Source organism: Pistacia vera, unplaced genomic scaffold (assembly GCF_008641045.1).
Source record: "Pistacia vera cultivar Batoury unplaced genomic scaffold, PisVer_v2 Contig35, whole genome shotgun sequence".
Classification (NCBI taxonomy): domain Eukaryota; kingdom Viridiplantae; phylum Streptophyta; class Magnoliopsida; order Sapindales; family Anacardiaceae; genus Pistacia; species Pistacia vera.
In genome coordinates, this window is record NW_022196168.1 from 136,265 (window position 1) to 161,210 (window position 24,946).

Sequence of the window (24,946 nt, forward strand, 5' to 3'; positions counted from 1 at the left end):
AGCGCACTGCAAAGGACAAGTTAGTGTGATTTAATAAAGAAGTAGCATTACTATGTGATGTTAAAGACATATCAGAATCTAAAAGTTCATATTATTTGGTTGACAAACTCGATTACAATATTAGGACTTTCAAAGATTTTCGATAGAAACTTTGTGGAATGGCAACCCTACCATACACGAAAACAACAAACAAATTTTCTTGACATTAACCCAATTGTAAAACAAAATAGCAACACAAAAATCACATTTTCATCCATGCTGTAAACTTAAACTACAAAAAGAACAAAAGAAGATAACTACCTGTAGAAGTGGAAACAGTCTCAAACATTAACCCTTTCTTAAATAGCCTCAACGATGAACAAAGTCAAATCTCACGACTCAAAGGTCCAACCCATGAGTCGAAATCACTTCAAAGCCTCTTGGGTACCCAAAAAAACTCTGCGACAACAACCCTAAGCCTTGTTGACAACAATTTTAACCAACCCAAAACTCCAAACTCACCAACCCTAAGTCTAACCCGTCACTATAAGTCGCCATCAACACTCAAACATTGTTGAAAACAACCGCCATAATCGCCAGAAACCAATCGCAGACTTTGTTGCACGAAAACGCAAACGTCGGTTGTCGATTCCAGAACACGCAAATGTCAACTGACTTTTGCGTTTCCTTTTTGCTAATTAAAGTCAACTTCCCTGGCCATGTGTCGTCGCCCCAACCCTCTAATTCCTCGAATTTTATTTTTAAATTTTGATTTCAAATGTAAATTGTTAATTGACAATTCTGCCCTCACTTACAACTATCTTTTTACTATCTTGCCTTTCTTCAAACGATAATTACTAACGGATATTTGCTTTGGGTACTAAATTGGTGTTTTAAAAGTCAAATGGTGGGAAAGTGTCTTTAAGCCATTTTTCGGGTGGGAAAAAGTCGTTTACTCATATATTTAAACCTGTGAGGTATACCGTAATACCAACAACCCCCTACCCTTTAGTATCAGATATTTCTCTCAACCCCATAAGGTATACCCTAATACTAGTAAACCCCCTTTGGTATCAGATATTTCTCTTAACCCCATAAGCTATACCCTAATAACAATAAACCCCCTCTAACCCATTTATTAAATTCAGTCAATTGATAAATCCTTTTTATCCCTCATAGTTAATTGATATTTTTAAACGATATTATTAAGAACATATTATTTTAATTTATAAGAAAGAAAAATAAAAATAAGAACTAAAACAAAAGGCTGACAGCCTGCCCCTCCCTCCCATAGCCTTCGCGGCATGTAACCTAACATCCTCTATTGAGTGGGGCTCATACCCCCACTGAACTTGGAAAATTTTCAATTACACCTTTATACTATATCTTTTAACATTGACACCCTTTATTTTATTTAATTAAAATAGCCTAAATAAAGCATTATCACCACTTTATTTGATTTTGTTGTTCTAAAATATCAAATATATTTTTATTTGTTTCTTTTTTTATCAATCAAATACATAAAATAAATACAAAATTATTTTGTATATGAAGATTTAGTAACAAATTTAATGAATTAAAAAGTTGATAATATTTGTCCACACCAAAACGAAATCCTGGCTCCCGACCTACCAACTCCACCTACTACCACAAATTTTATCAAAGATTAATGGCAAACAACCAACAAAAATTGGAAAAAAAAAAAAAAAGGTGGTTGGGGACTGTGGTGGTGGACAATAGAATGAGGGGAGACTGGAAGAGGATGAACAGGAGAGGTGAGATGGGGTGGGAAGGTGTGAATTGAGGATTTTATGTTTTTTCTTTTAGGTTTTTTGAATTTGTTTGATTATTATTAAGTAATATATTTACTGTTCCTGTTTTTTAAAACTAAAAGTAAAGTAGTAACGTTTAGGCCCTTTAGGGGTTGAGAGCCAGAGGGGGTTTACTGTTATTAAGGAATGCCTTAGGGGGTTTAGAAGTATCCCGTGGCCAATACTATTTATATGAAGTCTAGCCAAAAGATTATGTAAAATATAAAATAATAATTTTATAAAGTTATATATATGGTGCGTTTGGATCATATAATGTTCTGTTATAGAGAGATATTATATTAATGGAAAGATAGATCACCTTAAAGATCACATTAGCAATGTTTAGAGAAATATATTTGGTTGGTTCGAATAAATTGGTGAGTATGTTATATTTTTATATGTTTGATTGGAAGGATAAATGAGTGGGGTTATTATATAGATTACTAAATTGCCCTTATTTTTAAATTTAATATAATATTTTATTATTACTATTTTTTTTGAATAATTCTTTTAACCCCTTATATTTGAAATTTTGTAAAACACCCTAACCATATAAAACTTTAATTTATAGCAAAATTTACCCCACCCGCTCCAAGACACTGTCGGTAGCTAGCCACCATCGTCGATTACTGCAGGTAATCAACATAATGGCTCATGACCAGTCATATATGGTCGATCGTGCGTCGACAAAGCCATTTTTGGCCATGAATCTGATTCAAGGATCAAGATTGGTCTTTAGAAATTTAACTTAAGCGTGTTAAAATGACCAACCACTTCTTTTTATTTTTGGCTTAAATGTTGACGTTAACACATGTTCATTCTTCAAGTGATTAAAGAATTCAACAGAAATTAGGAAAAATAATGGAGAAGACTGGTTGGCAAACGTGTATAATTTGGTCACCATAATTCAAATCCCGCCTTGGATTGGATAAAATAAAAGAGACCTATAGAATTTTAGTCAATGAAACATGCCCATGTGAAGATCAGAGAAGTAAAATTTCATTGACAAGATTCGATTCCGATGAATTAATTCTAGAAATCAAATCTTATCACTTCCATTCAATTGAAACCCACATTCAATTTGTATATGTAGAGTCCTTCATCCCTCTTTTTATATTCAAAGACTATATCATTTACTCTTATTTAGTTAAGTAACCTATTTTTGAGTTTCACATTTTCATTCATATCATGTCACTTTTATCATATACTTTTATATACATAATTTGAATGTCTCAGTATTCATTGCCCACCCTATTTGTACCTAAAAGAATATATTAAATTATGAAAAATACTACGTTTACAACTCAATCTCACAACATTTTTTTAACAACGCTATAACGTATCAGTAGATTGGTACTGTCATGTCAGCCCCCACTACACCAAGACACCAAAGGCAAAACGAAAGGTTGTTCCTTCAGCAGGATTAGTCGTTACTTATGAAGGAACATACATTCATTTCATAAAGAATGGTTGTTCTCTCCATTAGGAATATTCCTTTGGTTATTCCTTCATAAGAAACGGTCATTCCTTTCATGAGAAACGATCATTCTTTTCGTGAGAAACAACTGTTTCTTTGGTCTAATCAAATTCATTTTGACGTGACAGCGTCAACTTAACTTCCACATCGAAAGTTGTAAGAAAAGATTATTCGCATAGTATTACTCTTAAATTATATATATATAACTTTAATTAATATGACTTTTGAGTGTTCAAACACGTAAATACGAATGCATGATGTAATCTTTAACATACCACTAAATTTATAACAATTAATTATATCATTGACACATATGTGAACACAATATTAAAAACACTGAGAAAATCTGGGTTACCATGGCGACCAGTTTCGGATTGTGCAAATATTATAGGACCCATAGTATTTGAGTCTATGAAACATTGCATGTGAGAATTTGCACTTTAAATTATAACACAAATTAAACTTCATTGATAAATACAAAACGCCCCATGGCCCATTAATTTTTTTTTTTTTTTTTTTAATAATTATTATTGTGCAGGGCAGATGGGGTTTTGACTCTTCAAAACCAAAGATGAAACAGTATTGTCAAATTCATTTAATATAATATAATATAATAATTTACACCCTTCATAGAAAGTAGACGTGGCAGTATCTGGAGCTTTGAATGTGTAATGTAATATGTAAAAAAATATATATATAATAAATATGGAGAGAAGAGAATGGCTTAAATTGAGGTTGAAGCAAACTTGACAATGGAAGAAATTCATGGGTGTTTGGGATTATTTGATGATATAAGCAAGATGATGCTATATAGATTTTGAAGTCCAATCATCAATCAACAACAGCCAAATAATTAAACGTGAGATTCGCATTTTTTTTATTTTTTATTTCATTTAGATTTTAGACCCCACAAATCCAATCCAATTAAATTATTAATAAAAAGCATCAAGCCTAAGCTTTGAGTTGAGATCAATTGGCTTTTTGCTTTGTCTTTAGAGTCATTAGAAAGTAAGAATAATTTTATGCTCATCAAAGAACATGGAACCCATTACTATGGAGTTTGGTCAAAATCAAATTCTTCCCTTGAATTATTATTTCTTTCTCCATTAAATTGATGGGTTACCAGAATCAGAATGGAAGATTGCCCTTTTCAAAGATAAGGTCAGAGAGAGAGAGAGCGAGAGAAGGGCTTTACCAAATCATGAATAATCTTCAAAATCAGATGTGAGAAATTGGACCCTGAAGCTGCATTTAAGGATAATGTAGGATCTTCAGGGTCACAATGAAAAGATAATGACTTATGTGTAAATTAGGCCATTACTTACTGTCAATTGAAGGAGTCAATTAATCTGGACTCATTGTTTCAATCCCTTTCAAAAAGTAACTGTTTCTTATTCTGTGATTATCCTCAGGTGTAGATTAAGAAATTACCAATCAAATATATGATATTTACGCAAATATAAGGAAACTTATTTAAGCTTTTTCTGGTGTGGATGTGATGCAAAGATTCTACTGAAATTTCTAAGTGAAAAAACTTTTGGGTCCCAGTGAGTATCATATCATCTATCAAAAGAAGATGAATAGATCCTCAATGGACAAAGCATCACTAGAAGAAATAGCAAATATACAAGGATTTTGTCTATTTCTGAATTGTTGACAGTTGTATTTATGTAGATTCAGATGTCTTTCTGCAAAAAATTTGCCTCAAACTCAATTAAACATAAAACTCTCCCTCATTCTCCTCCATTAACCGAAGTACCTTTAGTGAAAAGCTCAAGACGAAACAAGAGAGAAAGAGAAGATCAAAAGATAAATGCACGGATATCATATTAAGAAGTAGTTGAACTCAGATTAACATAGAAAATGCATACATATATATATATCTACAATAAGACTTCAGAGAACAACAAAGAAAGATGACAACTAAAACAAGTTTCTGAAATCTCAATTTATGGCTAACACTTCTCTCTCTCTCTCTCTCTCTCTCTCTCTCTCTCTCTCTCTCTCTCCCCATAGCTATCTGAGTTCAGTAATGTCTCTGCTTCTCAACCATGTTTTCTCCCATCAGAGGCCCCTTGCTGGCGGCTTCCCGAGGTCTTGCCGCCTTCATCTCCAGCTTTGCCTCCTATCAAAGTGACCAAACCCTCAGACAAGTCCTCCATGATCTTGGCTTTAATGAGTCCTCTCTTTGGTGGGGGATTCCGAACATTTTTCACCGTCTTTGCTTTGTTGTCCATAGCCTGGTTCCAGAGAATGAGATAGTGTCACTGAAGTAGAAGAAGAAGAAGAAGAAGAAGAATTAAGAAGATAAGGAGATGGGGGGTCGAGAAATAAAGCCAGGTGGTGGGCTCTATATATCAGAGATTTCTTCTTGGGAAGCACATGACTGAGGCAAACTCACTCTCGAAAGTCCAATTTGCGAGAGTGAAAAAAGTAGTGTGAACAGTGTGGCTTAAAGAGATAAGAAGTAACTTGTGTTACAATCAAACAAAAACACCAAACTGACATGTCGTTTGTGTTTCATCAGACTACTTTTTTCCCACTTGAATAAACCTGTTTTCAGCGAAGAATATGAAGAGGAACAACGACCAAAATAAGAGCCACATTCTTGACAGCAAAAGATTGAAAGTATAAGCACAAATCAAACTTCCTCCCCCGTAAAAGGAGTTTGGTCCAGCTATCACATATTTGCACTTGAAAAGTCTATGCTTATCCAAAGAAATGGTTTACTAATCCCATTAGTAAATGGTAATACATCTGTCTTTTTCTATGCATTTAAAACTATAATACAACTATACAAGTTTATTATTGATCAAGCTCTAAACACAGAATAAGATTCATTTGTCTCTTAATGACTACAGCAGTATTTTTTAAAAGATTTTTGAGAAGGGTTTTGTCTAGAATCAACTTTATCTTTTAATCTTACTTGCATTTTAATAATTGTAGTGGATGGATTTTTCTTTCTTTTACACTATTATTGATAGAGTAAAACGACTTTTTTCCCACCCAAGGTTTTCCTTAATCACATTTCCCATCCAAGAAGTTTTAAAGTACCACTTTCCCACCCAAAGTTAATATCCGTTACTATCCAAAGCCAATTCCGACGTTGAAAATTCTCTTCATCACCACCATTTGAACATCTGATCTCCTTTCTATAAAACCCCTCTTACTACGACACCTAATTTCTTATCAATTGTCAGTCATCGTAAAGCTAGTATTTTCTAATCTTAATTGATTTTTTGTTGATTCCGATGGTGAATATTCAATCGGTCACCATCATTTGATCCACCAGCCTCTACTCTACAAAAACTCTCTTACCCTGGCTCCTAGTAACTCGACGAACGCTGGCTAAGAAAGTGAAATGTATTTTGGATATTAACGGAATATAAACTTTGGATGAGAAAGTGGTATTTTGAAACTTTTTAGGTGGAAAATGTAACTGAGGCAAACCTTGGGTGGGAAGAAGTCTTTTACTCATTATTGATATTAAGAAGGATGATTTTTGTTTTTTTCCCCTTTTTTAATCCAGATAAAAGGAATCCAGTCACTAGAAAGTCTAGAATATAACCTTCAAAGTTGGCAAGCAAAATCAAAGACAACTAAAAGTAAATAATAATAAAAAATAACCAACCCAGAAAGATTAAAGAAGAGATCAATAAATTGAGATCATATTCAAGAATCTATTTACAGTTGCTGAATCTGTAGCAAATCTTAAAGCTTCAAAGTTATTATCTTATGGAAGAGATGGAACAAGATTTTTCTCATTCCAAATCATCAATTCACTGAGCAAAACCAAGAACTGTTCTTTGGGCACTTTGCACTAGAAACAAAAAGATGGACAAAACAACAGCAATTTTCAGTCCTAAAATAATATAAGCAACTTCAGGAGCACCCAAAAACCATGGAACAGAAACTTAGGTTTATTTTATTATTATAACATGCGTAATATGCAAAATTCAAAGGAAATTGACAATGAAAGATATATATTTCACAGAGAAAAACAAAAGGGAGCCCACCAGCCAAATTCATAATTTACAGACCCAAAGACCATAACAACATAACTTATAAATCTAACATCTGCTACAACAACATAAATTTAAGGCTAATTCTCACACATACACACAGTGCTTCCCCTCTTTATCAAAATAACAAATGAAAGGAAGAAGAAAAAACACTGCAAGGCTCCAAAAAAGAAAAAAAAGTTATGATGATACTCCTGAATCTGTCATCTGGTTTAAGAATCTGAATGCCCTTCTGAAGTGTAGTTACTTTGCGGTGGTGTAGTTGTTGAAGAAGAGCTTCCACCATTTCCTTTATTTTTTGCTCCTCCACGCAGAGTTACTGCAGCCAATACTGTCTTAAGTATCCTTGCTTTAATTTGACCTCTCTTTGGAGGGATTCTAATTTCTTTTGTTGTTTTGTTGCCTTCATTTTCCATTGTTTGGAATCAAAAGAGAGGTTGAGATAGACCCAGAAGGCTCTGTTTAGAAACAGAGTTACTCTGTTTCTTATAAAATGAAGAGGAAAAAAATGGAAACTTTCAGTCACTATTAAGGAAAAAGAAGAAGAATGAAGTGAAACAAGTGACTGCCACAGACTGGTGAGGTTTATTTATAACAAAATTTCCTTATTGGTCAAAAGCTTCTACACAGTGTGAACACATCTTAAATTCTAATAAGAAGATGAAATTTTTCTCTAATGTTTGCTTATGGTGACATCAAACAGTGCATCAGAGTCTCGGACAGCTGTTATTTTTGTATTTTTTTTTATTCATTTTCATGAGAATGGACTCAAATCGCATTTCATGGACTTGTAGAAATACACTTCACCAATGGTGTCACTCTTTACAGTAGGAAGAAAGCTTTAGTCAAACGCCAAAAGATGTTCACTTTAAAGAGATGATTACAAAGATGGGATTTAAATTAGATTCCTAATTATAATATATTTATCAAGTTAATGACCATATTAAACACCTGCACAATTACAAAAATCTAGTGCATAATTTTCCACAATTATCTACACCAATTTTAGCCACTTGCCAAAGGCAAAGGAATGGGGAAAGGATAAAAATTAACAGTTGGATTTTGGAAAGATACGTATATGGTGATGTTTGGTGAAAAGGATCTGTCAAAACTCAAAAGAGTCAAACTCACCTCTTTCCATATAACCAAAAAGAGTTTTGAAAGTCCCCAATCAGTGCTGTGCTTCTAGATGAAAACGAAAGCTTCAATCTTCATTCTGCAATGTCTCAGTTCCAATGTGATTCATCATCCTTTAGGACATCATTGTCTTAATAAGTTACTGCCTCACCAACAAGGTGTTAGCAGCCGTTTCCACTTGTTATTCCCCTCCCAAGGTCAAGTTCTTACATGTTACTCACCTGTTAACTACTGCAAACACCATTTCTTGTCCGACTTACATGTGTTAAGCATGCCGCCAGCGTTCATCCTGAGTTAGGATCGAACTTCGCCATCATCAATCTTTTACTGTAAAACATCTGTTAGAATGAATTCTTTATTTTTGTCACTACCACATAGTACCATATGTATTTTTGGTATGTGAAAATTCATCTAGACTCCTTTTATTTTTTTAGTACCCACAAGGGTCTTTGCTGACAAAAGAAGGAATATAAAAGCTTCGAATTGAGTCAGTAGATGAATATGAGGTCGCAGACAAGTCAGGACCACATCATCCAAAACTCATAAAGGTTCAAAGGGCATTAAAAAGGAAAAGCCATTCAAGTCTAACTTCAAAATTTAATATTATTACAAAACCAGTCAACGGATGTGACAAGAGCAACCCCACTCTGATTGAAGGGCTTCACTTCATAGTATCCAAACAATATTAAAATTTAAAAGTTCTAGAAACTTAGATAGTCAAACACCCTCCAGGCAACAGTATATAATGTGGGGCAAGGCCATGACTTAATTTTCTCCGATCATCTTTGGGGTCACCATCTGATACCGGTTGTTTTTTTTTTTTTTTCCGACTGAGCAGTCAAGATCTTGCTTTGAGAACCTTGTTTTAATCTGTTTAGAAACACATGGCTGAAGAAATATGATAAAAAATTTGAGTCACAGAAAGTAAAACAGCAAATATGAAGAAAGGGAAACCGGCCTTTGTTAAATGATGCATTAATCAGAGTCAAAAGAATGGAATGCACGTTTCAGTTGATACTCATATGGTTAATTTCAACATGTTAAAAGAGTATGCAATTGCAATGGGGTAGCTATTCTGTTTATTAAATCTATACTATTCCTTTACTCAGTCAAAGATTCAAGTTTTTTAAAGTTTCACTGAAATTTAAAACCAGTGTCAACTCAAAGAACTGTACAAGTCAAAGAAGTAAAGCTTCACACGTCTAATGGCGCTATTTCTAGATTTTATTTTCTAAGAAAACTTTGAGAGCTCTTTTGTTGTCAACTACGACGATAAAAGAAAAGAAAGGTTTGCTGAAAGACATCAAGGATAAAGATTGAATTGAATGGCAGTGTCACAGTTTAGACTGAGAAACCTGTGAAAGATAATGTATATTTTTGTGGGGTATTTCACAAGGGAACCACCCAAAAATATATGAGACGAGTGCAATACATGTTCCCACATTTTTTTTTTTTTTTTCCTGAAAATACAAAAGTTATCCTGGTTTTGATCAAGGGGTGGCAACTTCTATTTTCGACAAAATTAAGGTGGAACTATTTTTCACTCATGAGACCTTCATGGTATGTTTTGCCTTCTGTATTTGCAGGTTTAATTTGTGAACTTTTATGCTGAATTGAATTGAATTGAATTTGTAATAGTTGATTGTGTGGGTGTGATTGTAAAAATGAAAACTTCAAGAATTGTGGGGGTGTAAGTGCTCTCGAAATTCAAAACTGGAGTAAACAATACCGGTACCCATGGGTCCATCTGTACCCGTATAAGGTTGAATTTGGGTCCAATTTTAGGGCCCATTTAGATCTAATCATTTTGGGCCCGTTTCCAGCCCACCCGACCATTTTGCCAGGTCTACCCCGAGGAAGATAGATGATATTTATCAAAGAGTACCATCGACAGGTCGGTTTCTTCCTAGGCAACATGTCATGAATATCAGTTAATCCCCTATAGATTTAGAGTATATCATATTAGCCCTTACATCTCTGACTCTTAGTTGACCTATTTGATACTTACCACAAAGAATTTGTAATGAACGACAACTCGTTTAAACAAAAAAAAAAAAAAAGACTCGTTTATATACAAAATCATGAAATCCTTTGTAAACAAAATAAAAAACAAACATCAGATTAGATCTCCTCCTAGCATTGCTAATGCTAGCACTAACATAATCAAGCTTCTGATAAAGGGTTTATATTGAAACTTGAAAAGAAGATATGGAAAAGAATGATGCTGCATTTTGATATGAAAAAAATGGATCTTTATATTATAATTAATAAAAGGCTACACAGCAAATGTTTCTGATCTTAAACATCTATCAAACAGAGTACAAGAATCAAAGTGATAAACAAACGACTTGAACAAGGATCTCCATGAAGCTTCTACATAACACAATGCGTGATGTCCGGAAGGTGAATTTCTGGCTGCAAAAAGTTGTTTCCGCTGAGCAGCTTTCCCACAATGTACTTGTTCGTTTTCTCTGAGAGATGAAACCCGTCCTGATGAAACAAAGCCTTTGGGTTGTTGGAGTTGTCACGAAGAACTTCCATGAAAGCATTGTAGTAGTCCCCATACAGAGTCTGACTATAAGGACGATCACCTTCTTCAGAAAGAGCATGAGAGTAAAAACGATTGTCTCTCATTTCAGAAAGACTCTCCTTCACATGATTATTGTAATTGATCGCAACGTTGTTCAACCCTATGTGGCAATTGTGAGCGTCAAAATCGGTTGGATCAACGTTATGAAGTAGAGAAACATAGCCGGGGAAGCAACCCAATGGTAGCATTCCAGGGACTAAGATATTGGAAACACCGGCTTTTATCAATTCCGACTCCAAAGTTCCGATGATTTTTTGCAAAGATGGAATAAAAATTTGAACTTCTTCAGGTGTTTTGCCGTTCATGAACGCGTATTTGTAATCGTTGCTTCCAAGATCCGCCACAAACAGAGCCCTTTCGAGCTTTTTCAGGCACTCGGGATAAGTAAAGCAGATGGGACTAAGATAATTGGTGAAAGAAATAAGCTGTGATGTTAAGGAATCGGTAAAGGCGTCGGGGATGAAACTTGAACGCCTCTTCGTTGAAGAAAATTTTTACCCAAAGCGATGAAGTTTTCGGTAGCGAAGGTTGCACCGTAGTGTAGTTTGCCGTCGTCTTTGTTTGTGTAGGGTTTTGGAGGAGGGAGATGGAAGATAGAAGCTAGTTGATCGACCATGGGGGAGAGGTAGAAGAATCTTTGACGCCGATGCTATATACGGCGTTAAATGGACAACCCTTCACCACTGATGGTTGAGCACCATAAGCAGTGATAAAGGAAGAAGATAATAACAAAGAAAGAACGATGAAAGAGGGAAAGAAAGGGGAGCTTTTGCGAGTGGAAGAAACCATGGCTGTGACACTCTATACGTAACAGAGAAAGATTAATAATGGAATGGAGATTAAAGGGTATTCCGTTATATATTTGAGAATCCCTTGTAGTGATTGATTAGGATTAGGATTCCTCGTAGACTTGTAGTTATGGGAATAATTAATATAACAAGTAGTAATTAATTAGGATTCAGGATCCTTTGCCTAAGGTTTAATTGGAAATATAACTTTTGGAAGTATTACTCAAGAGGTCTTGAGTTCGATCTACCTAGATCCCTAATAAAGGTGGCCACTAGAAGCTTACCCGATCATTTTTCTAGGATTTGATAATTTACCATGGGAGTTAAATCGTTAGGGCTGGTTTAGTTATTTTATTTTAAACATTTATTATTATTATTATTAGAAAAATTCACAAACACTCAACCTCTTAAACATTGGTGTTACTTATCGACGCACAGTTTAGAACCTTCAATTTGGGTCGAGTCAATTTATGCATTATTATCGAAATCTCAAACAAAATAAAAACCCTTGATGCACAAACACCAGTGGGTGGTCGAGGGTCAACTAGAACTCTTGGGTATATTACTCAAGATGTATTGAGTTCGATCCACCTCCGCATCTAATAGAGGTGGCCACTGGAAACTTACTCGATCATTAACTTTAAAGTCCTAGGGATTAGTTGAGATACGGATAAGCTGGCCTAAACACCCTCAATTATAAAAAAAATAATAAATAAATAAATAAACCTTGATACACATGTTACTTTAACTTTGGTGCATTATCCCTCATTTTTAAATATTTATTCGTTTAGACAATTTAACCTTAATAAAAATTATTAATAATGATATAATATTTTCTAAATACACTTGCAATTTATTTTATATTTTTCTTTTCATTTTTACTTTAATTATTAATCATAAACCCTAACTCTGAATCTTCAAAATCATTGAAACAATTTTTTTATTCAAATATATATATATTTTTTTTTTTTGTTTAATGAAAATATATCATTAAAGTTGGGGAGAAAATTATCCCACAATTGGAATTTGGAACTACCGATGAATTTGATGGACTAAAAATCACTTGCTTAAACAAAAATATTGAGCTTTTAAGTGAGCTTAGGCCCAATACCATTTTTCAAAGAAGAAGAAAGTGGGCTCGGCCCAACTGCATGCGTCTAAACGGGTCGAACTCGAATCCATACTCTGAACCACAAGTGATCCAGATGCGAACCGCTTCTCAATCCTGCTCTTAACGTTCGCTCTCTCACCCACTCTCGTTCTCCCTCCGTTCTTCTTCAGTTCATTCTCCGATCACGTAAACCCTAATCTCATAATCAGCGCCCACGCATGCAATTTTTTTTAAAATAATTCCACAGCGCTCAAAAACAATTGTTTCAGAGATTATAAGCTTCAACGAATCTACATCGTCATCGATCGGCTTTGTCTCCAGTTTGAGTAAGTCTTATTACCCTTCAAATTTATCATTTTTTTATGAATTTACGTGAAGTCCTCGAAATTTTACCTTTCACTTTCTCCAAATTGAGCACTCTAGGGGTTTTGTTTTTCCCTTTTATTTCTTGAGAAATCGTTATAGTGATATGTTGAATGAAAATGGAAAGAAAATTATGCCATCACTGTCATTCTTAGGGTATCACTGTGTATGCGCATGAATATTGTTTCATGAACTTCTAGATGATGAAGATTTATTTATTTTATTTTTTTTTTTTTTTTTTTTTTTTTTATAGTTAGATAAAGCATGGATTATGACATGTAACAAAAATTTCATAGTAGCTTGGAATTTCAATTATCGAAGAATGAACGACAGATGAAGACAGGTTGCTCGGTCTTGAGGATTTTTAAACGGGTGGATGTCCATTTTTGTTTAGTTCTAAAGTTTCTAGCTTTGGGTGGTCGTATGTTTTTAGAAGTGCTTAAAAAAATGTTGTCATTCTATTTACAATAATGCAACTTGAGATATAATGTTACTCGAAGTTTCTACTTTTGACTCTTATGTTCTTGAACCAATTTGTTTTTCTTCTTGGTATTACATTATGTACAACTTAAGTTAATGTGTGCCCTTATTGTGTGGGACCATGGTCATGTGTTTCAACAGATTTTTTCTGTTGTTTTCTAGTTTCTTTATATTTGATGCTGTAGCTCAATACATAGTTAATATGTTTGTTTAGGTACTGCCCTGTAATTGGTATTATTCTTGTACCATGTGAAATTGATTTAGGTCGAACTGTTTTATCTCACAATCAGGAGGACTTAGAAAATTCTTATACTGTTTTTTTTTCTCAAAAAACCCTTTTTAGGTACTAATGTTTGCCAATTGATCCCTTTATTGATTGTTATGTAGGTCTCTGTTTGGGAATATCATTAGGATCATGGATCACCACGAAGATGAATATCGTGTTGCAGGTGAACATCGTGACAAGCAAGGTGATGAGGTGAGATTGGCATAACTGACACTGAAGCTTAAGAGTTGTGACTTGACCTTTCTGTTGCTTGGTTGAGTACCCTGTTTGTAGTTTAGAAGAAATAATAGGCCATTTGGCCAAATTTCTGATTTGGCAAAAGATATACGTAATTGAGATTTGTTTAGTGGTCAGGTACCTAGAAACTATGTCTTTCTTATCAAATTTAGGAACTGATCCTAAATGCTAGATTGTTCTACTCCTGTGGTCATTTTGATGTTTCTGATATATTGGATTATGATCTCTTAATTGATTGAAAATCCTAAATAAGTTGATCAAATTTGAGGGAATTTATTGCTTGCTTCTTGTTTTATTCTTGTATGAATATTTGTTCAAAGATGCGAATGACTTAGTTCAGAAAATTACTTTCTTTTTGTTACAGGAAGCTGCTGCTCGCCTTGAGGAAATTAAGAAATCAATTGAGGCAAAAATGGCTCTTCGCCAAAGCAACTTGAATCCTGAAAGGCCAGGTTTGTAATATTTCTTCGGTTTGATGGTCAGATATGATAATTAATGATTGATTGATTACGAAAAGATACAATTTGCATTCTTGATTACTCACAAAGAGATACAATCCCCATTCTGCATATTTTGATAATCTTGCAGCTTTAGTTTATTTCATTGTTACTGGTTTTGGTTATGAACATCATTTTGCTTTAGTTTTATATTGGCAATTGGCTTGTTTGATATTTGTAGTTGTTTTAAAGTTTTTACTTCTTTAAGTATGATTATTTTAATTTGTAATATAAGTAGGCTTTAATAAGAAACTTTTATGGCAATCTCGATTCATGAGGACTTATTTGGATGATGAGCTGTATTCACTTTGTAGGTTGATTTTCTAAAATATTCTTGTTAGAATCTTAAAGTTTCTCCTTTTCGCCAACATAGATGCCATAATATGTGATGCTTATGAAATTAACTTCATCGTTGCTAATTTATGCTACAATTTGATTTATTGAACAAGATATGCTCTTTTCACAACTTTTGGATTAAAGAACGTATTTCAGGAGTTATATGAGTCACTGGAGCTTATATCTGATAAAGTTCAGTCTTGGTTTCAGATTCAGGATTCCTCAGAACCCTGGACTCCAGCATTAAGCGCAACACAGCCATTATTAAAAAATTAAAGCAGATAAATGAGGAACAGCGAGAAGGGCTGATGGATGAGTTGAAAAGTATCAATCTTAGCAAATTTGTTAGTGAAGCTGTGACAGCTATTTCTGATGCCAAGCTTAGATCTTCAGATATACAAGCAGCAGCTCAGGTAGCATTTACGGGTTTGAACAAAAATTTCTGTGATCACATCCTGTATTTACCAGTAATACCCACGTATTTTTCCTCTCCTATGTACTGTATCTAATTCTTAGTCTGCTTTCAAAGATATGCTCTTTGCTTCATCAACGATATAAAGATTTCTCGCCAAGCCTTATTCAAGGGCTCTTGAAAGTTTTCTTTCCTGGAAAATCTGGAGATGACATGGATGCCGACAGGAACTTGAGGGCCATGAAGAAGCGCAGCACTTTGAAACTCCTCTTGGAACTGTACTTTGTCGGAATTATAGAAGATAACAGCATTTTCATTAATATCATCAAAGATCTTACTAGTGTAGAACACTTAAAAGACCGAGATACCACACAGACAAATTTGACACTCCTTGCTAGTTTTGCTCGCCAAGGAAGAATTTTTTTAGGACTTCCACTCTCTGGTCAAGAAATTTATGAAGAGGTAAAACTATGTTTTTTCTTTTTAAATAATCTGTACTTTTCTAAATCCAATGTTTTTCTTTGCGATTCAGTGGTATTACATTGACATCTCTAATCTTTTTGTTGCTGTAGTGGAAAGTAATCAATGTTTGTAGTGATCATCTGATTCTTGCCCTGTTTGATTGATTTTGATATTGTCATTTGACAATTGCATTTTTGCTCTTTTTTTAATTATTTTTATAGAGAACTTGTTTTTGCTGTTAAATTGCAGTTGTGATCTGTTTGGTAACTTATATGCCTGATATTTTGCAACAGTTTTATAAGGGCCTTAATATCACAGCAGACCAAAAGAAAGTATTCAGGAAGGCATTTAATACATATTATGATGCTGTCCAAGAACTTCTTCAGTCTGAGCATACTGTAAGAATTTTGCAGCATTGTGCATAAAATCCAAAGCTTTTTTTCCTTTTTTTGGGTAGTTTAATTGGCCCAGATCCTGTTAATTTACAATTATTCAGATTAAGAATGTAATTCTCTTTCATGCTTGATTATCTATTTTATTTCTTTTTGTATCCTTTAATTGGTTTAATTTTTAATCCTTGACAGTCACTTCGCCAAATGGAGCATGAAAATGCAAAAATCTTAAATGCTAAAGGAGAGCTCAGTGAAGAAAATATCTCTTCGTATGAAAAGCTACGGAAATCTTATGACCAGTTGTACCGTAATGTCTCCTCGTAAGTAGTTCATGTTTCATTTCTTTGCCACTGGAAAATTGATTACACTCCATCCACTGCTCTATTTACGTGTCTAGTTTGACTTGGTTGAAGTCAGAATATATAGCAGGTTTATTGATCATTGTAGTTGTGTTGATGAATTTAGTCATCCAAATTGAACAAGATTTAACTATACAAGCAAATTTAGGTTTTCGCAGCTTTTAAATGCTTTTCTTTGAAGTTCATGCTTGGTGGGTTGATTTTTTTCTTTACATTTCAATTTGTGGAGACTTTTTGCCATAGGCATAGGCAGTATGTCAAGAGACAGGCAGGACCACTGTCTCACCATTAGAAAGATATGAGTGCTTAGAGTTTGAATGAGATGTGTTCTGCATCCAAGTAGTGTTGTCTTATTCTTCTGTTTAAAGGACTTTTTTTTTTTTTTTTCCAATTTCTTGTATTATGAATGTTGGCTTGAAATTTTTTTGTCATGTTTGCACTTGAGCACTTGCATCAAGTAAGATTACTTTTCCCTTCGTACTGCTGTAAGGAGGTTTAAAACAGGTTTCCTTATAGTTACAGTTTGATATCCTCATGTAATTAATAAGTTTTCTAATTAAATGATTTGGTTTTTGTATTCTAATTAAATGATTTGGTTTTTGTAATTCACTTAGCTTGTAATTTTTTTTTGCTTTACAGTCTAGCTGAAGCACTTGACATGCAGCCTCCAGTCATGCCAGAGGATGTTCACACAACTAGAGTCGCTTCTGGAGAGGATGCTTCTTCTCCTGCTTCTGGAAAAGATCCTTCTGTACTTGAAGCTGTGTGGGATGATGAAGATACTAGGGCTTTCTACGAGTGCTTACCAGATCTCAGGTTGTTTTGCCGTATACTTAATACTCACTTATCAAAAAGATAAAGAAGAGTTGTCAGGGGATAGGTGTCAATAATTATAGAAATTTTCTATTGATTGAATTATGAGTGAGAATTTATCTATTTTCTATCCAGAGCATTTGTTCCAGCAGTATTACTGGGAGAAGCAGAGCCGAAAGTGAATGAGCAATCTGCCAAGACACAAGAGCTACCAACTGTAAGGAATCAGAATTTTAACTCTTTTTCTCTGACTTTGACCATTTTCTGAGTTAAAATACTGTGATGTGCATATAATTAATTGAAAATGTTAAAGCCCAAGTTTTTTGGGTTAAGTGGTTACTTAATTTGGTATCAGCTAAGTTGACTTGGTGGATTTGTGTTCGAATCTCCTTATATTATTCTTTAAATTATGATAAGTTGTGCTTTGGTTATGGTTGTTTTAGTGGTTTTGGTTGTATTTGGTTATTGTACAAGTGCATGTAATGGGATGTGTTAGAGCTTAAGTTTTTTGGGTTACGCGATCATTTGTGCAAGTTGCTTCTGTAATATGTGCAAATTATACCTGACATTTTACATTACCTTAAAAGTAATTAATTGGCTTCAATTGCACATTTTCATACTTATTTGTTTTTTACTGGTTCAGAAAATACCACTCTTCGTGATTCCTAAAATCAGAAAATTCATTTATCTGCCTCAATATAAAGATAAGTTTGAATGGTAGCTATACTAGATTTAGCTCCACAATAGAATTTGGATCCAAACACTGGATTTCTTTTGTTTCTTGGTCAGCTTCTATCTGAGCCTTGTGTGTGATCTGCATTAATACATTATGCATTTACAGTTTTATATGAGCGTTAGTTATTTAGCATCATGATGTAATGCGTATGTAAGCTTTGCTATAGAATATTAGTTCAATGGTTCATTGAGGATTGCTGATTCAAAGTTTTTTCCTATGTAAGGAACCAGCTACTGAATCAGAACAAGGTCAATTGGCTACTCAAGATACTGCAGAGATATCTGCGGACTCTGGCCCTTTGCAGGAGGGAAAAACCATTGAGAAGGGAAAGGATAAGGAAGAAAAGGATAAAGAGAAAGCTAAAGATCCAGACAAGGAAAAAGGGAAAGAAAAAGATCCAGACAAGGAGAAAGGGAAAGAAAAAGATCCAGATAGAAAAGGGGAAACCGAAAAGGAGAAACTTAAATGCGTTGAAGGGACAAATTTGGATGCTTTATTGCAGAGACTCCCTGGCTGTGTCAGCCGTGACCTTATAGATCAGTTGACTGTAATTATACCTCTTTCAGACCTTTACCGTTTAAATTTCTCTCTCTCCTTTCCCCTTTGGTGTTAATGTGCACATCTATAGTGAAGATTGTGTCTTTTTTTTTTTCTTTCAGGTGGAGTTCTGTTATTTAAACTCAAAATCAAATCGAAAAAGGCTTGTGAGGGCATCGTTTAATGTCCCCAGAACATCTCTGGAGCTGTTGCCATACTACTCACGCATGGTTGCCACGCTGTCAACTTGTATGAAGGATGTCTCTACCATGCTCTTACAGTTGTTGGAGGAAGAGTTCAACTTCTTGATAAATAAAAAGGTTTTATAATTTTGGATGGCTAGTCAACTTCTTATATATCTTGTCAACTGTTTTTTAATATTCTTTTTGTCAATTATATGTCATTCCGAACTTAAATCTAATTTACCATCGCAGGATCAAATGAATATTGAAACAAAGATCAGAAATATTAGGTTTATTGGAGAACTGTGCAAGTTCAAAATTGCACCAGCTGGCCTTGTTTTTAGTTGCCTGAAGGTATAACCTGAGTAACTGATTTATAGATAATTTCCAATTATTTAGTGGATATGAAGTACTTTTTGAATGCTTTTGTGTGTTGGACATGGTATACTTTTTATACAGACCTCTAAGCCATTTTTATGCATGAGTGCTGTGTTATTATGCTGTTGTAATATTTGGCAAAATTCTTGTAGCCTCTTTGCTTTGTCTTCAGAGGTTTATAATTCTTAGTGGAATGTTACTTAATGATCTTTGCTTTCTTTTTCTGCCAGGCTTGTTTAGATGATTTCACCCATCATAATATTGATGTGGCTTGCAATCTTCTTGAGACATGTGGTCGCTTTCTGTATCGGTCTCCTGAAACTACTGTACGGATGGCCAACATGCTGGAGATATTGATGCGCTTGAAGAATGTCAAAAATTTGGATCCTCGGCATGCCACTCTTGTGGAAAATGCTTACTACCTGTGCAAACCGCCTGAAAGATCTGCACGAGTCTCTAAAGTTCGTCCACCATTGCATCAGGTATATATTGTTTTCGTGTTACAGTTTCAATGTATTCAGTTATTTTTTATCTCATTTGTGGAATTAACCTATCTTATTCTTTTTGCAGTATATCAGGAAGTTATTATTTTCAGATCTTGATAAGTCTTCCATTGAGCATGTTCTGAGGCAACTTCGTAAATTACCATGGAGTGATTGTGAGTCGTACCTTTTGAAGTGCTTTATGAAGGTTCATAAAGGAAAGTATGGTCAGATTCATTTGATTGCTTCTCTCACGGCTGGTTTGAGTCGCTATCATGATGAATTTGCTGTAGCTGTTGTTGATGAGGTTTGCTTTTTCATTATTCCAAATTTTGTTGTAGTTGTCCCTGATAAAGGATGATCTTGATTTGACAAGGAAATATTGTTTTTTTCAGTTATATTCCTGATCTTTGTTTTAATGTTCATTTGATCCTGCAGTTTGTTTATATTGATCCTGCAGTTTGTTTATATTGGCTTATAATTATGTTGGTTTTAGAATTTCTAAGTTAAGCATGTGGATGATGTAATGTAGAAAATGCTGGTCTAAGGAATTTATGCCAGCAAAAGCACATGATTTTTCTGTCATAACATTTTGCAAATGCAATAGCATCTAGTGTGAATAAGTTGGTTGTATATTCTTGATCATTGCTTAGTAGTCTCTAAAATCATCTTTAAGCTTGTAATTTAAGTCTTAAACAATTCAGTATGACTATGTGCATGCTGTTGTCTTTGAAGTTTCTGTTATTTTAATAACATTTGCATCATTTATTTTCAGGTTTTGGAGGAGATTAGGCTTGGGCTAGAATTGAATGAATATGGAATGCAGCAGAGACGCATTGCTCATATGAGGTTTTTAGGGGAGCTATACAACTATGAACACGTGGACTCATCTGTTGTTTTTGATACACTTTATTTGGTTCTTGTCTTCGGTCATGGCACACCGGAGGTAAGGATTATTTATTTCTATATTCTTGTTCAAATCACGTGGCAATGATCATTGTTTTGAGAAAATTAATTTGGCCACAAAAGCGGAGAAGCTCGTCAATGGAGCACTTAATCTTCTATGTGTATGTATATATATACTTTATTCTAGCTAATATTGACACATGATGAATTTATGCTAGAAAATCTGTGGCTAAGAACTTCATAATTTAATTACAAAGCAAACAAAATGCTTGCAACTTTGTAGCACCAGTAGTGAGAGAATTAAGAAGATTTTAATATATTACTGTTTTCATTTTTTTCCTTTTATCATATAAAATAATCTTTGTCATGTTTGGTCACAAATCGATAATTAACTTTCTCTCGGATGGTAATACACTTTTGATAATTCATTAGCAAGATGTGCTGGATCCACCAGAAGATTGTTTCCGCATCAGGATGGTTATCACTCTTTTGGAGACTTGTGGGCATTATTTTGACCGAGGCTCTTCTAAAAGGAAACTTGATCGGTTCTTGATACACTTCCAGAGGTATATTCTCAGCAAGGGTGTGCTTCCGCTGGATGTTGAATTTGATTTGCAGGTTAGTGACACAGCTTGTTTTAATTACTGAATATATAAGAAACTATGCTACTGAATTTGGGAATTCACTGTGCTTTGATATATTGTCTTCCCCTGTCCGCGCTCCCAGCTTTTTTCTCTTTTATCCCAATTGTTTGCTGGCAACCTTATTAATTGTAAAATCATTTGGTTTCTCCTTGATTTTGCTTTTCTAAACCTTATCCTTTTTGCATCCCTTTATTTGCTAGCTTTGCGAACGTCTGCGAATTGCTCAAACAGTGTAATGAGTTTGCAACTGATTACAGATGTTCAATTATCAGAATAAAAATTGTCATCCTTTTCATATATGATAATTTCACTCATTTCTTATGAAAAAATAATCGAAATTGAACAAGTTGGGTATCAACTATGACCTTTGGCTATTTGGCTTGGAAATCTTGGCACCTCTGGCATCAGAATCTTCACTTGGTTTGGTTGCAATTATACTTGAGCTAGGATCTTGCAAAGATTAATGACCTTTCGACCTCAATTAGAAGACTTGTATCTTCCCCTAATTTCAAGCTGGCATTCCTTGCTATTCTCTGAATGCCTCATCAAGATTTGTTTGAGATTATAGTATTGTGTCTTTGTGATTAAATAAGCTCATAAATTGAAGTGTTTGCAGGATTTATTTGCGGAATTGCGTCCCAACATGACACGATACTCTTCCATTGAAGAAGTTAATGCAGCTCTTGTAGAACTAGAGGAGCATGAACGTACTGTATCAACTGAAAAAGCTAGTAGTGAGAAGCATTCTGACGCTGAAAAGCCTTCAAGCCGGAGTGCTGCCAATGCCAGCTCTGCTAACGGACAAAATACTGTGTGCAGTGCTGAAGAAAATGGTAGATTGCACGAGGACACTGGTGACAGTGACAGTGATTCTGGGAGTGGCACCATTGACCCAGACGGGCATGAAGAAGATGAGTTGGACGAAGAGAATCGTGATGAAGAAGGTGACAATGAGGAGGAAGAGCATGATGAGGGTGGTGGTCCTGCTTCTGATGAGGATGATGAAGTTCATTTTAGACAGAAGCAGGCAGAGGTCGATCCTGAGGAAATAGCGAATTTTGAGCTGGAGCTTAGGGCTGTCGTTCAGGAGAGCATGGAGCAGCGCAAGCAAGAGCTACGAGGCCGACCTACTTTAAATATGATGATACCAATGAATGTGTTTGAAGGGTCCTCCAAGGATCATCATGGTAGAACAGTTGGAGGGGAAAGTGGTGATGAGGCATTGGATGAGGACCCTGGAGAAGGCAAGGAGGTTCAGGTTAAAGTTCTTGTGAAGCGTGGGAACAAGCAACAAACAAAACAAATGTACATTCCTCGGGATTGTTCACTTGTGCAGAGCACGAAACAGAAAGAAGCTGCAGAGTTGGAAGAGAAACAAGACATCAAGAGACTGGTCTTGGAATACAATGATAGGGAAGAGGATAACAATGGACTGGGGACCCAAACATTGAATTCTAATTGGATACCAAGCGGCAGAATTTCCACCCGTGGCAGCACATGGGAAGGAACCACCAGGAGAACTGGTGGATCACGCCACGGGTATCACCATTATTCTGGGAGTGGAACCTATCACGGCAGGAGAAAGTGAAGTTGTTTACTGAAACGAGAAAGTGTGAGTATTCTGACTTACAGGCAACACCTTAGATAGAACGTGGAATCTATAACAAGTGGGAAAAATACTCTGATCTGGGAAGAAATTAGAATGACAACATCTTTATCAGGAGCTTGCTGTCGAACGATAAATTTTTGTCTCATCGAGTGAGTTAGATGATGAAGAGATTTTACTCAAAACTGCATTTTATTTTCCCAACCTGACGGCCGAGAGCCCTGCCCTCAAAGCTTGAGGATTACTGATTACTGTTTACCTTAATGTATTGGCAAGGTAAACATATCTGATTTCTTGTCATGTTAGGAGCTATTTAGTGTGGGAGCAAAATGAGTATATACGAAGGTTGCAACGTATGATTGTTGGAGTGGTGATTTGCAAATATGACTATTCATGTGCTCTGTAATTAGATTATAGGCGTCTAAACTAATCAGTATTTTGCTGTATTCTGGTGTATATGTTTTAACACAAAGAAATGGGCTTGATAAAGAAATTCACTTGTGGCTTAAGTTAAAATATACTACGTTTTTGGCTTATTTCATGTACGGGTTTGATCAAAATAATTAGTAGTGATAAGTGGGTTACCTTCTATATTCAGTTTTTTTTTTTTTTTTTTTTTTTGAAGTATACGAGGTATTTTTTTTTTTTTTTTTTGAAGTATACGAGGTATCTAGGTCTACGTTGGAGCTTGAGGTATCTTCAAGCTCACATTGGAGTCTGTCTAATCTTTAGGATTACAGGGTATTTTACAAACTCAATAGACTAAGATAATTGCACAAATATGATAGATACATTTCCTACAATTCGAACATAAGACCTCATAAATATAGTTAACCTAGGTGACTAAAAGGTTTGTTATCCAGCCACAAGGGTGAGGTTATATTCAGAGTTTCAAATGATCAAACACTAATTTTCATTCAATCATTTACACAAGCACAAAATGGGATGTCAAATAAATCTGAGAAAGCTTAGTGCTACAAGATATTTTGATAATGATATCCAACCGAGTGTTGACATAATCATTTAAATGAAGAAAAATATTCCCATTTTAGAACAAACCCAATTGAATAATTCGCCTCTAACACACCATTTGTGGACGACAAAAATAACCCTTTTAACTTGCAGGTGTGTCGCTGCCTAACTCAAAAACTAAAAATTTATCTTCAAAAAGAAAAACAAAATCTGTACTACTATTGGGAATTTGGTTCTCCACAAAACCATTTGGTGACAATAAACCCACCTTCATTGGAGCACATTTCCTAGTTGAAATTTGTGTGCCATAAATCATACATGTGGGTCCTAATTTAATTTATTTTTGGCCCAATTGTTAGGGTATTAGGGTATTGGAGCACCTTTTTTCTCTGCTAATTTTGTATAATATTCTTTATTTCTTCATTAGGAAAAAGCATTAAGCAAAGGTTTATTCCTTATATTATTATTATTATTATANTACAAGATATTTTGATAATGATATCCAACCGAGTGTTGACATAATCATTTAAATGAAGAAAAATATTCCCATTTTAGAACAAACCCAATTGAATAATTCGCCTCTAACACACCATTTGTGGACGACAAAAATAACCCTTTTAACTTGCAGGTGTGTCGCTGCCTAACTCAAAAACTAAAAATTTATCTTCAAAAAGAAAAACAAAATCTGTACTACTATTGGGAATTTGGTTCTCCACAAAACCATTTGGTGACAATAAACCCACCTTCATTGGAGCACATTTCCTAGTTGAAATTTGTGTGCCATAAATCATACATGTGGGTCCTAATTTAATTTATTTTTGGCCCAATTGTTAGGGCATTAGGGTATTCGAGCACCTTTTTTCTCTGCTAATTTTGTATAATATTCTTTATTTCTTCATTAGGAAAAAGCATTAAGCAAAGGTTTATTCCTTATATTATTATTATTATTAA

At 34.7% G+C, this 24,946-nt stretch overlaps 2 protein-coding genes across 2 annotated transcripts; one reads left to right on the top strand and one right to left on the bottom strand.

Annotated features, from left to right (window-relative positions):
* Positions 1-10,776: 10,776 nt before the first annotated feature.
* Positions 10,777-11,815, bottom strand: LOC116139245 (GDSL esterase/lipase At5g03980-like). The gene has a single exon (XM_031424916.1). The coding sequence runs from the start codon at positions 11,319-11,321 to the stop codon at positions 10,800-10,802; it is 522 nt and encodes a 173-aa protein (XP_031280776.1). The 5' UTR covers positions 11,322-11,815; the 3' UTR covers positions 10,777-10,799.
* A 1,271-nt stretch (positions 11,816-13,086) lies between these two features.
* On the top strand, positions 13,087-23,586 carry LOC116139258 (regulator of nonsense transcripts UPF2). Its single transcript, XM_031424937.1, has 17 exons — positions 13,087-13,241; positions 14,146-14,236; positions 14,646-14,733; positions 15,325-15,527; positions 15,644-15,988; positions 16,282-16,386; positions 16,573-16,700; positions 17,379-17,555; positions 17,688-17,769; positions 18,512-18,835; positions 18,948-19,145; positions 19,260-19,361; positions 19,616-19,867; positions 19,956-20,174; positions 20,643-20,813; positions 21,206-21,391; positions 22,034-23,586. Exons 2-17 carry the CDS (start codon positions 14,174-14,176, stop codon positions 23,003-23,005), a joined length of 3,615 nt encoding a protein of 1,204 aa, XP_031280797.1. The 5' UTR covers positions 13,087-13,241; positions 14,146-14,173; the 3' UTR covers positions 23,006-23,586.
* The last annotated feature ends 1,360 nt before the right edge of the window (positions 23,587-24,946 follow it).

Bases quoted from the DNA above. Each gene is read 5' to 3' on its own strand.
- LOC116139245 (XM_031424916.1), bottom strand. From the start codon at position 11,321: ATGAACGGCAAAACACCTGAAGAAGTTCAAATTTTTATTCCATCTTTG.
- LOC116139258 (XM_031424937.1), top strand. From the start codon at position 14,174: ATGGATCACCACGAAGATGAATATCGTGTTGCAGGTGAACATCGTGAC. The intron at 14,237-14,645 runs GTGAGATTGGCA...TTTTTGTTACAG, and splicing joins GTGACAAGCAAGGTGATGAG to GAAGCTGCTGCTCGCCTTGA. The intron at 15,989-16,281 runs GTAAAACTATGT...ATTTTGCAACAG, and splicing joins GTCAAGAAATTTATGAAGAG to TTTTATAAGGGCCTTAATAT.